This window comes from Falco rusticolus, chromosome 16 (assembly GCF_015220075.1).
Source record: "Falco rusticolus isolate bFalRus1 chromosome 16, bFalRus1.pri, whole genome shotgun sequence".
NCBI lineage: Eukaryota > Metazoa > Chordata > Aves > Falconiformes > Falconidae > Falco > Falco rusticolus.
The window spans coordinates 4,921,451-4,936,589 of NC_051202.1; the positions used below are offsets into that span (position 1 = coordinate 4,921,451).

The 15,139-nt window shown below is 46.7% G+C and overlaps 1 protein-coding gene across 3 annotated transcripts in view; it reads left to right on the top strand.

Annotated features, from left to right (window-relative positions):
- Nucleotides 1-232: 232 nt before the first annotated feature.
- ETS1 (ETS proto-oncogene 1, transcription factor) overlaps nucleotides 233-15,139 on the top strand; it is a 74,708-nt gene continuing 59,801 nt past the window's right edge. The window contains exons 1-3 of one of the 3 annotated variants that reach the window (XM_037409783.1): nucleotides 233-325; nucleotides 7,157-7,239; nucleotides 9,267-9,411. In XM_037409783.1, coding sequence (XP_037265680.1) covers nucleotides 280-325; nucleotides 7,157-7,239; nucleotides 9,267-9,411 — 274 coding nt within the window. In that variant the 5' untranslated portion in view covers nucleotides 233-279. The other 2 variants (XM_037409784.1, XM_037409786.1) reach the window with 2 other exon arrangements.

Consider the following 15,139-nt stretch of genomic DNA (forward strand, 5'->3'; position numbering starts at 1 on the left):
TCACTTTTACAGGACGCAGAGGCAGCACAGAGCCAAAGGCCACCGCTGCAGAGTGGCAGCTCGCACCGGGGGGCTGGCAGGAGGCTGCCCCCATGCCCACCTCCAACCAGCATCTCTTGCTTTTTGTCCCACCGGCGTGACATCTGCCAGAGGTGGTTTTTCCATGGCTGGCGGTGGCCGCTGGAGCATGAGCAGCGTGGAGCTCGCCTTTCCCACCGCCCTGGATGCGGGGTTGACCACTCCCCCTCCCTTTGAATAGGCAGCCCTGCTGCAAACACTATGGTATTTCCATCCTCTCCAGCTCCAGCGCAGAGGATAGCACCAGGTAGTTGGAAAGAGATCGGAGACAAGTGTGGGAAGCCGTGGAGGACATAAGCTTTTCCCCTGGTCTTTCAGCTAAGTAGTAAGTGGCGGTGGGGAGAGAGTCTCTTTAAACTCTTTCGTGGGTTGTAGGTACCTGTGTTCATTTTCAGGACATCTAAGATTTGTTTTGCCGGTGATTTACTTTTACTCTCTCCATTTCCAGTTTCACCCAGTAACTGATTCATGTGTTTGCTAACAGTACTGCAGGGTCTTATACAAATGTTGGAGCTGATGCTTCCCTCTAAAAATCCTTTCTTTTTTTTTATACAGAGTATATAAATTTTATATGTGTGTTTAGGAGAACATGATTATTTTCCTTATCTAGGTAGAAGGCTGTGCATTGGCATTATTACAGTGGATTAAATTTGCAGTTCCCTTTACGTTTTGAGTTTGAATGGGGGTTTGTTTGTTTTTGTTGCAAGGCAGGGGGAGAAGCAAAGTGCCCAGGGTCAGATGCTCCCTCGACTCCCTCCAGCCCCGTGTGTGGACTATCAGAGAAGGAGTGGACCCTCTCATATGGGGGCTGACTCCTGTCTTTGGAGGGATGCTTGTACGGGGTTTGCTGCTGCATCTCTGCATGTTTGCAACAGCAATGCCATCTCCCAAAGGGAAGAAAGTGCCACAGGTGCCAGCATTTGCTTTTGGGAGGAATTGGAGCTCTGAGTCTGACAGCTGCAGGGAAGTGCTGCCGTGCTGCTGCTGTTCCTTGGGAAGGGCACAATCCTGCACCCCTCGGTCAGCCAAAATGAGCCAGTGGGATTTGTGAGTCCCTGAGGAGCACAGCCAAGGCCTTCCCCCTTCCTATTAGCCTCTAAATCATCGCTTTGCATGCGGCCACTCATTTGGTATTACAGTTACCATCAACTTCCCATCCTGTGCTGTCAACTGACACCTTTGGGGGCTGTGGGCTGGGTCCAGAGCGGTTTCCTGCTTACAGGCCATTCGTGCTGCCTCTCATTTGGCTGCTTTTTTAAGCTCTCCCCCACCTGTCATGTAAACATTTTTCTGGCAAACCAGATTTTTTGGGCTACCTGGACATTTTTGCCTTGGGCAGTAGGGAATGGCACTGCTAACCCAGTGGCTGGGATTTTTGTGGGAGCCCACTGTGCATTTTGTGCACCCAGCATTGGGAAGCATGTATGTGTCCCTTGTCCTCAGCTTCACTGCTGAGTTCTGGGGTACCACGTGTCCCTCCACATCAGAAAACACCCAAGTGCTATTTTCTTCTTCATACATCTGGAAGCTGAGGCACAGAGAAATGGAAGTTAACCTAACTTTCTAAAAGAGTTTGGATACCTAATGAAGAGAGGTGCTTAGTGGGATTTTCAAAGCACCATCAGATCTGGGCAGGCTGGTCCCAAGCGTCCTGCTGCAGGTCATACAGGGAGTCTGGAGCAAAACACAGACTTACAGCTGGGCTGTCAATCCCTGACCAAGACTCCTTTGCTGCAGGGCAGATTGGACTCTCCGAGATGGGGAACGTGTGCTCATCATGGGGCCAGATCCTTCCCTGGTGTAGGAGATCCTCGCTAAACAGTGGGAAACTTACCCAGTTCTTTCCCCCTTTGCTTTGCCCTAGCTGAGGAGCTGGCCCATGAGGTTGTGCTCTAAATCTATTATTTCACAGAGGGAAATTCATAAGTGAAATAACAGATGACCTAATTAACCCCCCCACACCCATTCACATCTTCCTGCAATTGCAAGTAGCTGCTACGACCCAAGAGAGAGCTGCAAGATTTAATGGCAACAGCCTCTCTGGTTTAGGGTCTCACCTAAACCTCTCTCCTTGCCATGATCTGCTTTGTCAGCTCCCTATAGATTTGGTAGTACTGTTGACAGTGGCATTATTTTAGCTCAATTATAAAATAGCAGCTGAGTAATAGATGAATGAGCAGGGCAAGGGAGAAGTCTAAAGCAGAAAGCAGTTTACTACCAAGCCTAGAGAACAAGGGCTTGTGGGCGCATGTGTCTGGTCCAAATTGTCCTGGCACTACCTCGCGACAGCTGTCATCCATCTCAGCTAGAGTTTGTCCAGCCAAATGGAAGGCTCTTAAGGTACCATCATATCTCCTTCAGATCTGACAGCTACTGATAAAAGAAAGAGCACAGCGTTAAAGCAGAAAGTGATGTGCTGACAGGCAGCCCTCCCCTGCCCCTGCTAGCTGCATCGTTCCCAGAAATGGCGCGGACAACCTTCTTACAGCAATGCTAATCCGACTGCAATCACCACCGTGTCGTTAAGATAGTGGCTCAGGGGTTCAGATACTCAGCCTCTCACCCTCACTTTCTCCATATGACCTTAGCCAAGTCATTTCATCTCTTGGAGTATTTATGGAGGGTGCAGGAGGGCAATTGTTATATTGCTCTATTTACCATAACATCATTATTTACTGCCCTGCCTGGTTCCCCTTCAGTAAATCAGTTACTATCTTTGAGAACACTGCGAAGTTTTAAAATCATAACAAAGGTGGGGTCCCCTGATATGAAGCAGAGGCAGGAGGTGGCCGATCTGTTGAAAAGCATGGTTTGTAAATAGGCAGCAAGAGAAGCATGCTCATTTCTATGGCTTGTAGCCCTGCGTTGGGGATGCTTCCTTTATTTCAAGCTGGTGCCAGGGTTTGATGAATGGAATGAGGTTTTTAACATACCAACAGATCAACAAACACTCCTTCCCCTGAGAATCGAATTGGCAGGCGGCCTGGAAAGTGCCAGGGTTTCAAGGGTTAAAGCCTTGCTGAAGAATGTCATTTCCACGAGCCATTTTCCCCACCCCCTCAAAGATGATAAAATATTACTTGATGCAAAAATAAAATGGCTATCACTAAGCAGCTTTGGGTCAGCGAGCTGCCTGTGCAACACCCCACGGCAGATGGTTGTGCTGAAGGTGCTGCTTCTTATTTTTAAAGTCTTGATTCACATTCTTGAAGTCAGAAATATTCCGATGGGGTTGCTGCTGCCCCATCCTCCTGGCTTCCCACCTAACCCTGTGGAAAGGGAATCCTGTTGGTTTATTGGGATGGAGAAAAACTCCTGAATACTCTTTTGCAGCTGTTCCAGTTGTGGACCCCACAGTGACACCTTTAGTGGGTTGCCAGCCTGGGGCTGAGGGATATGGGATGGGCAGAAGCTGAGTGTGGTCCTACAGCTCAGAAGTTGGGGAGCAATTTGAGCTGCAGGATCTTACCACAGACCCATACATTGAGCACCACACTGGGAAACAGAGATGGGAGCTGCTGGTCTTGACTCTGCCACAGGAAAATCCCTGTTATCTCAGCCCTGTTCCTTTCTCCATCAAAATAATGTAATAGTAAAACACTATACAAAAATATTGTAAAGGGTCTTGATACATCCCATAGACAAAGTTTGCTTTGTTTTAGCATACATTTTTAACTCCTTCCTAACTTCTGCATGTGTGTGTGTTAATCATCAGGACAAACAGCTTTTTTCCTTTTTAAACTAAGCTTGGTAATTTGTTTAAAAAAAATAAACCTCTTGTAAAAAAGGAGGGATGGATGTTGAAATTAAATTAAAAATTTAATTTAGTTTAGAAATGACCCAAGAGTCTAATAGCTTTGGCTGGTACTTGATCAAGTCCCAAAATAAATGCTGTTTCTCCTGCACGTTTTCACAATAAGACAGGAATAATAAGAGCAAACAATAAGACTGAAGTCAAGCTGTTAAGTCATTAAGGATCTTACCAAATGGCTCTGATTCTCCGCTATTTATTAACAGCTCTCAGCAAGCCGTGGATCTTGATTATCTTGGTGTAAATCTGCAGTGATTTCCCTAACATCAGCCAAGTTACCTGCCACAAAGAGCGCGATCATTGAATTTAGTTCAGCTGCAAGCTCCTGAGCAGTCATTAAAGCTATCTAATGGCGTCCAAGGGGAGGAGAGGAACTACTTAGGCTCTTATTAGAGGAAGCTAAAGAGAAGAAAAATATCGCTCAAACATCAGGGAAACTTGCTGACAGTGAGAGATGTATTGGGCTGTGAAGTAGTTTCCTATGGGAAGTGGTGGAAGTTCTGTTAAAATTAGCCTGGACAAAGCATACTCGAGCTCCCTTTCTGCTGTCATCTTGCCTCCTGTCGCTGGCCTCCCATACCTGTTTTTCCAGAGCACAATTATTTTGTGCGTAGAATCTGCTCACTGCCTTTTTAGAGCAGGTCTTGTCTTCCACATCCTTTTTTTGCGGCCTGAAGCCTGCGTGTGTCTGTCATTTAACTGTTATCACCCACAAAATCTGCATCGGGTTGGGGGACTGATTTAACTTGCATTCAAGTTGGACTTGTCTTGAACAGATGGAGATGCGGGTGCAAATGATGTTTGCATTGTATTTCTGACCCCCTGCTTGTGCTTTTTAATAGTACAGCTTGCTGGGGAAGAGAAACTGAAAAAAGCAAACTGCCTTTGCTATAAATCTATTGGAGCCACTGTCTAGAGATGATAATTCCCTTTTTCCAGGCCAGGGCTTGGGAGGGGGTTGCTGGTGCTGCTTTACACTCTGGCAATCTTGATATTCTTTATTGCATGAAGCGTTGTCCTGGGTGTCAGGATGGGTTTAGTGCTTCTCCTGTCACCGAAGCACATGCTGCTTCAAGCATCAATGTGTGGTACTTTGCTGGAAGGTTCAGCGGGCAACTGCATCCTGAGAAAGATTCAAACGACACTCAGCGAGGCATGAAAGCAGTTCTCGAGAACCGGTGTGACTTAGGTGTCTTGATCAAAGGAAAAAACAAAACAAAACCAAAGCCCAACTGCCTATTGCACAAGATGCAAAGCAGGAAAAAAAGCTGCTGGTGGGGACTGGTGTTTTAACTGCTATTTTAACGCTGCAGCTTCTTACTTTCAGACACATGTGTGTCATTGAAATAGGTGAATCAGCCCGGCGATTTCTCCGTCTCCATTTTGCAGCGTCTGTCTTGCTTTGGTACAGTTTGGCAGCATTAATCTTTACTCCAGAGCAAGAGGGAGACCAGTTCCCTTTTATGTGAGATGGTTTACATTTGTTTAGGGTTAGGATCAGGGGACAAGTGTGTGACTAAGTGCCTTGCCCTTCATTAGCTGAGTTGCAGAAATGGGCTGCGTGCACCTTCTTTGTTTTACCCAGCTGCAGGCTGACCCAGCTGCAATGAGACTTAAGCAAACGTGTTTTAACGCCTAGTTAGAGCAGGCTGGTAGGGTGCACGCAGATGCTGAGATTAGTTAAGGCTTCTCAGCCACAGCACTTGCAATGTGTGTGTTTCTGGGTTGCTCTAAGCTTGTTGTTCTTTCACCGCGTAGGTAGTTTTCCATTTTGTGAATTAAGAAAAGAAGTTTAAAAGAAAAAAATTAATACTGGTGTTAGAGCAAAACATAGTAATAACAAGCAGGAAATGATGATAATAATTTAATACACATACACATGCAGGTGTTTCACATTTGGCCATTAGTCACAGAGCGCAGTGGGAGACGCTATCTGGAGTCCCTGTTTGCCGAAGTGGTGAGTGAGGCACAGCTGAAGCCGGCTCTGCCCTTTGCCGGCATGTTTGCAAACCGCCGGCTGGCCCCTGGCAGCAGCCAAGCCCCTGGCCCTGTGAGCGTGGCAGGAGGGGAGGGAATGCTGGGTGTGGGTCCCAGTGCCTCCGGGAGCTATTCGTGGGTGCAGCACAGAAGTGGAGGCTGAAGGCGACGTGGTTGCACTGGCTCTGTCTAGAAGACGACTTGGAGAAGTGTTTGCATCTGCAGCGGTTACAGTCGGTAGCACAGGAGGTCTGCAGAAATCAAAAGGGCGGTATTCCAGCGGTGTCGGAGCTGCTGTGTCCTCACAGAGGTTAAAGCAGTGGCGGCTCTTCCATCTTGCAGGCTATGCCGTGTATCAGCATGATGAAAATAGCCATTCCCCTTGGCTCCAAGTCATATCCTGTCTGAGTGAGCCCTTCTGAGCCCAGGCTACTCCCCCTTTACTCTTTCCTCCCAGCACCTTTGAGTCATATTTCCCCAAAATACAGAAAGTGCATTGGCCCTGCGTTTTCTGCTGTGCATTTAAAGGAGAGCGGGAGAAACAGCTACATGTATGAAAACAGAGCCAGATAGCACCTCCTTCACCTCGGCTACACAAGTAGGCTAATCAATGATTAAAAATCACGTCTAATGAACAGGACTGGTAGAAGGACTTGCTCACAGGAGTACGTCCCATGCTAGGAATGACACGTGAAACTGTGACATGCTCCTGTGGGTTGAAGATGGTTATTTAATGCACTGCAAATTATTCAGGAATAGAAGTCTCAGCAATGCAAGGGAGAGCTTTAGCAAGAGGAACGTAAGCTAATGCCAGAAAACAGAAGGTGCCTCTTGAAAACAGCAAAGTTCTTTGTGAAACATATTGTTTTTGACAAAACTTTTACAGGAAAGGTGTTGATCTCAATGAACTGGTCTCTTTTTTTTTTTCTCTCTGAAAAGAAAAAAAATTGGCAAGAATTTCCCATCGATTCTACAGCAAAGGAAATATGATCTCATCTTCCCTCAGAGTAGCTCCATCAGCTTCCAGGTGATAATTCATTCACCATTGTCAGACTCTCAACAGTTTACACTTATGGATCTGTGTGTTTGCATTGTTGATACAACACATCAAATCACAATATCTGCTGTTAATACAGATATTTTTCCTCTTAACTTTCCCAGCTGAAACTCATTAAGATGATAGTCTGGTCCTAGCTTTATATGGCCGTGAGAAAGCACAGATTTAGCTGATGCTATCAATTTTTATGCCTTCTGCATCAGGGCATCTAATGTCCATCTCCATTTCTGCAGGCACCTCTGAGATGATGAGTTACTATATGGACCCAACCATCGGCAACACAGCCCCTTATCCTCTGACTCGCCCCGGAGTGATGGTAAGAAAGGAGTTTGAGTTATTTTTCTGTTTCAGTTTGTTTTCTCTTTGGTTACTGTGACTTTGCCAGCCCATTGACTAACACGGTTTGGTGTCCTCCACTAAATATTCCAAGGTTTTACGTAGTTCAGAGCAGTGCCTGAATGCTGAGTGTTTACCCGGAGCTTATCTGAGTCTCTCGAGCTTGCAAACCTCAACTGGAAGTAGGATCACTGCATCGGATTTCCTGCGCTTGTGTTTGGAGGAGGATTGTTAGGGTAACCATTGTCCTGGTGCCTCCGCTCCCCGTGCTGACCTTCACCTGCTGGGGATGAATGCAGTGGGATCAGCACAAAGCAGATCAGGCTTTGGAAAAGGTTCTGTCAGTTTTCTGGAGTTTTTGGACAACTTTGGTGCTCCTTCTCCTGAGCCAGCTCCTTTCTGTCTGTGCAGTTGATGGGTGGTTATGTATAATATATGTTTAAGTGTGATCCCGGGCCTGTCCGTGCCAACTGCCAGCAGCTATGGGACAACTTTGACAGTGCTTTGACCCTTATTTAGAGAAATCAGACCCTGATTTAGGGGAAACAGATTAATAGATGTTTGTCCAAAGAAATGCTGACCAGCATTCAAGATAGTAGACAAGGTCAGATGAAAGCTGTAACTCTGAGCTGAGACACCAGGCTGCACATAAGACTTGCTAGAAAGCAAAATTTTCACCAAATTAGGAAAAAAAGACCACTCTGACATGTGAAATATTTCTAACATAGCTTGATATCTTTCCTTTAAATGGTTCCAAGCATGCATTTGGCTTTTAAATACTGATTGGAGATGAAGCAAAAGTATTTCCCTGCAGGGAAATAATAATAATAATAAAAATTGAAAGCATCCTGAATTTATTTGTATGTATGTCTGTGTTGTTATCCTCTTATATATGCTTTTGTGTACCATATATATTTTATGGTCTATGTATATATACATATAGGTATGTATACCATATAAGTATATATGATAAATATGTATATAAGGTGTATATATACACACACACTATTTACACACACTATATAGATACATATTTATAAATATATATGTATAAAATAAAATGAGAATTATATCCTGGGATTATTTCCATGTACCTATATATGCTTGTATATATAATACATCTATTTTCTTTATAAAGTATAAATAGAAATATATATACAATGAAAACAAATGTGTAATACATAATGACAGATATAACCTAGGTTTACATATGTGTGAGTGTACACACACCTATATCACACGTACAAACAATACATGTGTATACATATATCATGTATTATGTGTAAGCATATAATAATACAGTAGGTTCTGTAATATATATGTAATAATACATAAGTTTATATAAATATACACCTGTGTATATACTTCCTGTGCATACCACATACATATATACACATGTATATATATACATATATCTGTCCATGGACACATAGATACAACTAACATAAACACAAATAACGCAAATATAAACATAAACATAATAATCACAAATAATATCCATAGGAATATGAACATAAATGTGACGGCTTGCCCCAGTACCTGCCAGTGTGGGGCTGGGCTCCCCCACAGTGCCAGGCTGCGGCCTGGGCAGGGCCATGGCTTCTCCCTCCCTCCCAGCTCCCCACATTTCTTGGGGGGCTCTGGGGCTCCTGCCTCACACAGCCAAAAAATATAACTTCCAGCTGGGGGGGGCTGAAACGAGGCCCCCTCACGGAGGGTGTCCTCCCCATGGCTGGCCCTGAGGAGAGCCCCCTCGCTGCCGCCATCTTGCTGAGCACAGCCTCACTGTGGGCCTTCATTCTTTTTTCCCTCACATTTGTTTAAAAAAAGGGTCTTTTTGGCCTCATTGTGACACCCCTCAGCCAGGTGAATTTAGATGACAGTTTTTTCTGAGCAAACTCTGCTGGCCCAGGGCTTTGTGCCTGGTTTGGAGAGGGAGGGAACGGTGCACAGGGCAGCCATTTTGTGGTGCTGCGCCCCTGACGCTTTTCCCTCTCCCGCTCCCAGAAGCAAGGTGCTGCCGGGCCCTGTGAGGACCCCTGGGTGACCTGCGGCTTTCAGTCTGCCTGCTGCCAGCCGAGGATGTGCTGCCCGCTCTGGGACGAGCCTGCCACGCAAGAAGTGCCCACCGGCCTGGAGCACTACAGCACGGGTAGGACACCATACCAGCGGTGGGCTTGCAAACCAGGACGGTGCCTTTCCCCCCTGTGCCGTCGGGCTTGGCAGTGTGCCTAGGTGAAAAGACAAGCCTTAAAGGCCTGCCATACTCTTGTTTGTTGTCTAGCATGTCCCCCTTGTCTCCTTCCTTCTATATTTGCTTTCTTCCCCGGTCCTGACTTAATTTATTGGGGTGTTTTGCCATTAATACAGCCAAAGGGCACCTACTGCAGCATCACCGGGCTGGTACCTGACTTGCTGGCTGTTAAGGGTCTCCCTCAGTGGAGACGGGGCCAGAAAGCAGATAAAAATCTTAAAGCTGCTTTGCTTAACTGTTCTCCTGTCAGAGCTATGCTAAAGGATGGGAGCTTCCTTCTTCCCTGCCATGGCACAGGTGCCCAGCTGGGAGAACCCCTCTCCTCTTTCGGGTGGTTAATTTTGATGTCCTGTGTGCACCTCCCTTGCATTTAGGGATTGCAGCCCTGGTTACTGCTCCCTGGGGTCTTGGCAGACATGGGGGTCTCCCTGAGAATACCGTAGGCAAGGTGAACCTACCAACCTGCTGGCTGCATCTTCATCATTTCTCATGGTGCTTGCAGGACTGATGTCCTTGCCAGTGGCTTTGGAAAGTTGCTTTCATGGAAGGCTGCAAGGAGCCGGGGACCCCCCAGTTTTAATTCCACTGTGGTAGTAATTTTGGGTCTATTGCTCTTGGAGCTATCTCATCGCCTTGCCTCTTGGGAGGGTGGTGACATGCTCTTCAGGTAACCACAGCTGGAGATGTGCGGTCATGCTGAGCTGTCAGGGCTGCATGGTTACAAAGTGTTGCACAGATAAAGCAATCCACTGACTTGGACTAGGTGATCATCTTTAATGCATTTGTAATTTGAAAGTCGTTACAAAATCACCGGTGACTAATTCTTGCCCTGCACATTGTTCAACCCGTGAATCTTCAAGCTGAACTTGCAGTTTGGGCTGCTGCTTGTATAACCAACAGGCAGCGCAGATGTCTGGCGGGCAGTCGGTCCTCCTGCCTGTGGGACGGGTGATAAGGCATCAGCAAAGCAGCCCTGCTCTGCTGTGGCGGAGGAGAGGGCTCAGGTACGCTGTGGCACAGGCCAACCGCAGGAACTAAGTGAAAGAGCTCAAGTTGCACGAATGTGACCTTTGCAAAGGGCCAATATGAAGTTTATGTTTCACTTAAGTCCCACATAAGCCTATCATGAAGCAGTTAAATCCCATGTAAGCTTTTGCATGGCATGTGCTGGTCTTCTGTGACTTGTTCCCGGCTCGTTCGTTATGCACATTGGCCTCTTGGGAGGGGAAAAGCCCTGATGTTTAGAGACATTTTGCAGCTAAAGAGTTCAGCAGAACCAGTGACTGTTGCAGTCAAATGTATAGTTTGAAATCTCTCCTTGGCAAATATTCAGGCATTCCAATTTTTTTTTTCTCCTTTGGTGAGCACTGGTGTGTAAGCAGGAGATGGATGCAGAGCACTGTGCCTGTGGCTGGAGCAAAACTGCTGCCTATTCCCAGCCGTTCTTATTTCAGCTATTTGCTCAACTCCTGTGGGTGACCTCTCTCAGCATGATGTCAACTCTGCTCTGATGAAATCTGCCCTTGCAGCATTTGGATTTACTCAAACATTTTGCAAATCTGTGCCTGCAAAGTTTTCTTTGTATATTTTTCCTTACCCTCTCCCCTTTTCTGTGAAAGCGGTCTCTCCAGGGACCAACATAGCTGCAACCCAGATCTTCATTACCCCATGCTGGGTCTGTGAAATTTCTTGTTGTAGAGACTGGAGCCTGGTTCAGACCTCAGTGAAGCCAGTAAAAGCAAAAAAAGCTGTCGTTGTCTTCAACAGGTTTTGATCAAACTCTCAGTACATTGGGAGGTAGGACAGGCCTCTGATCCTCTTGCAATACCTAAGAATTACTTCACAGTTCTTCCTGTTGCAATGCAAGGTACTCTTTCTCTGATTTTTTTTTTTTTTTTACATTGCTGTTTCTTCAGCTTAGAGCAGTTTCTAATTTTAAATGAGAGGAAACCCTCATTTGTATATATCGCTAGGAACAGTCTTTCATTTCTCCTTTGTGTTTTGGGTGCACATTAAAACCATTTGTCATCTATTCTTCTGGTGTACTAGAGGCTATTTTGGTTTTCATGGTCTTGATGTTGGTGAAAGAAACAAGTCAACAAGGAAAATGCAAGTGTGAATATATCCTCTTGCAATAGAAACCCACAACATGTCTAAAAGTTTTAGAGCTGCTTGCATTTAGAGAAGATATTTTGCCTTTGAAGCTTGGGTGAGTTTATTTACATTGTGCCTGAAGTCTGATAAGATTATTCAGTGATAGGGATAAAGGAAAGCCTGATGCAGATTTAGCTTGTTGCTAAAGACAAGAAGGGGTAGTGGTGGGGTTTTTTTGTTTAAAAAGAAAAAAATTTGTAAATAGTAAAGAGTCAGTTTTATTTGTTAGCTTGCTACCACAATCTGCAGTACATATGTTGGGACTGTTACTGCCCAGAGGATCGACCTAATCTGGACCCACAGCAAGCAAAGGGCACATCCCAGAGGTGGTAGAAAAAAACAGCAAGAAGAGAGCTGCTGCTGCCTGGTCAGGAAAAGTAGCTCTGCTCCTTGGAGAGGTGGGAATGGGAATGTGAAGGCCATTGCACCTTAGCTGAACCATCTGGCAGCCCAAAATTAAGGGTGCCCTGTGTCTGCCCAAAGCAGCAGGGTTGATGAAAATGCTGAAAGCCACACTTAGCACCGTGTGTTTAATTCATAAGGTAACACTATCCTAATATTACTCCCTAGTAATATATTTTTGCTGATACAAGGTTAGACAAAAACTGGAGTGAAGGAAAAGATTTGATAGCGGTATTATAATTCCAGCATGGACATAGTGCTGGCTGTGCTGTCTATTTGAGCCAAGGCCGTATTGACAAGCTCTTCCACTCTGAATGGGTTTGTTTTCCTTAGTGTTAGGTTAGATAAAACAGTGAGATAAAACTGTTGTTAATGGCAAGCAAGGGATGAAACAACTGGCTGAAGAAGTTTCTATGACTGTTGTGCTGAATTAGTACGGCTGGACTGAAGGTGCTGCTAGCCTTTTGGGCGCTACAGGAGCATTTGAGGGAGTGATCCTGCTTTCACTGAGGCAAATGGGATTGGCTTTGGGATTTGCAAGGCAAGAAATTAAATTAAAGCCTTTCTAGAGGAGTAATCACAGCTGTGGGTCTGATGCTGCCGTGAAAGCAGTTGAGCTGATTTTGGTCAGGCTTCCTGCACCAAGACACTGTCATGAACAAAAGGTATCACCTTAGGCTCACCCTCAATACCCAGCACCATTCAGGCCGGTGCTGTGGGAGACCAGCCTTACCCAATCTGTTGCCAGTGTTGTCTGGACGTATTAGCTTAGTGCCACCTCTCAACCCACAATATTTTGGGTTTATTAGCTTTGGGGGTGGCATCTCCCTAATGCAGCAAACCTGCATCCCACCCCCTGTTGCTTCATGGACACCGTGTCCCTGCAGCTTGGACTATGGTGGTGTTGCGCTGGGTTTGGCAGGAAAGCAAAGCCCTTGTAGCTGGAGCAACGCATTGCAGCGTGCCGCTTTGCTCCACGCCCACGCAGACAAGATAGGGATGCTCTCCCTTTGCTCCCATTCTGCTGACTGTAGCTGTGATCTTCCTTCAGGCTCAGCTCTCAGCTCAGCCTGGACTGCAGGCAGGGGTCCCATGGGGGCCGCCTGCATCTGTGGCAAACTCTCCCTGCTTTTCCCCACGTTGCCCCCTCCTTCACTGCAAGACCTACTCCTTCCCTGGTGGAGATCTCTAGAGGAAAGCTTGTTCTGTGAGCAGTTTCTGGGCCGTCTTCCAGGCCCACGCTCGGAGGAAGGGGGCTTGGGGAGGAGGAGAGGGGGGGGAAGGTGAAAGCTGACCAGGCTCAGCCCGATGGCTTCTCCAGCTGCAGCGCATTTTCTGAGCGAAGCTTTTTTTTAAAAAAAAAAAAATCTGCATTTTTTTTCATGTCCTTTTATCCTATTTTTAACTGCGGCCTCCTTCCTTTTCTCAGCCTCCTCCAACACTTCCCCCCTCCCCTGCACTGCTGCTACCTCCCCCGCATGCTCTCCGCAGAGATGAATGGGCGTCTTTTCACAGGGCACGCACATCTGCTTGCGGATCGAGACCTAGCAGGACTTCTCATGCAGTTCTCCTGGACTGGTCGGTTTGTCCTCTCCCTCCTTAATAAATGAGGAGCAGACAAGGGAGGACGTGGAGGAAGGTGCAGGGGAACAGAACAGGGGGAGAAATAAAAGGTGTGAGCCGCCACTGGGAGGGACAAGGCGATGGATGCTAATTCATTTCAAGGCTCAGCAAAAGCTGTGTGCAAAATCCTGCCTCTGCCCAATCTGCTGCCAGTTATTCCCCCAAATCTGCAGCTCTCCCTGGCCGTTTGCTCTGGCCCAGGGGATGAATGAGCCCTTTCTGCCGGGCTCTGTTGTCATCCTCTGGCTGGTGAGGTGGCACAGTCTCTTGCAAGCCTTGGGGTCTGCCGCTGTTTATAGCCTGGTTGGAATGGGGGTTTCTCTGACCTTTTTTCCTCGTGGCACTCTTTGGGTGTTTCATTGGCTCCAGTCAAAGGCGCGTCACACCTCCTATACTTTGGCTCTCTGGGTTTGTTGAAGGACACGCATAATTTTCTCCATTAAGAGCACTTACTCCAATCTGTCAGCGGAGAGGAAAGATCCCTCTATGCCTTGTGAATGTATTGCAGAGCCATGGGCTGCCTGCCGTGTCTTAGACTCTCCTGGCCCTTTTGCAAGGGCCCTCTGAAGGATGCAGAGCAGTTACTGGTTTGCTCTTCTGGTCAGTGGGAGCTGGACTCAATGTCTGGTTTATGTGGATCTTAGTCATTTTGCAGGTGAGGAAAACACGTGCAGACAACCCATTGATACCTAATGATGCTCCCTCTGCATCCCCTGCTGTAACCTGCTGCAAGTCAGCACTTGTAGAGGTTTATTTGCATTGAAGCAACAGAATGACAAAAATCCAGGCTTTCACTTTTCTATTTGTTTCCTGCCTGACTGGAAAAATCCCTGTCTCTCCTCTCAAAGACAAAACCCAAGGGAGCTCCCTGCACATTGGGTCATCACCAGAGAATGAGTGCTGAGCTCTTTTCCCACTTGAGCTGCAGACTGGTGTCAGCTGGGGATCAGCTGCTGCGCAGGGAGGCATCATGCTCTGAACAGGGCGTTGGTCCCTTGGATGAGTCTGGATGAAAGCTGGAAGTTTTTTTCTTGCTTTTTGGGGTGATGCCTGCAGATTTGCTGAGGTACTCGGGTATAAGAGGAGGATGGGAGCTCACCAAGAGGCAAAACTCAAGTTAGTGTGCTGCACCAGGACTGTTGCAAAACTGAGCAGCAGCACCGGCAGCTTCAGTATGCCCTGGGGAAGGAATAACTGGATGTCAAGTTAGAGTCAAGGAGGAAAGGGAGTAAGCAACAGGCTATCCATAGCTTCTGTGATGCCTTGAGGATGACTGCAGAAGATGTCTTGTTTTTGGATGGTCTTAGAGTAGGATTGGTTCCTCTGTGGGGATGGAGTGAGGTGGATGTATCTGTTTCTTTTTCCGGAGAAGGCTCTCCTGCACCACCACTTGCTTCAGACAGGCCACACAAAGCACAGCTGCTTTTTTTTGAGCTTTCCCAAACTG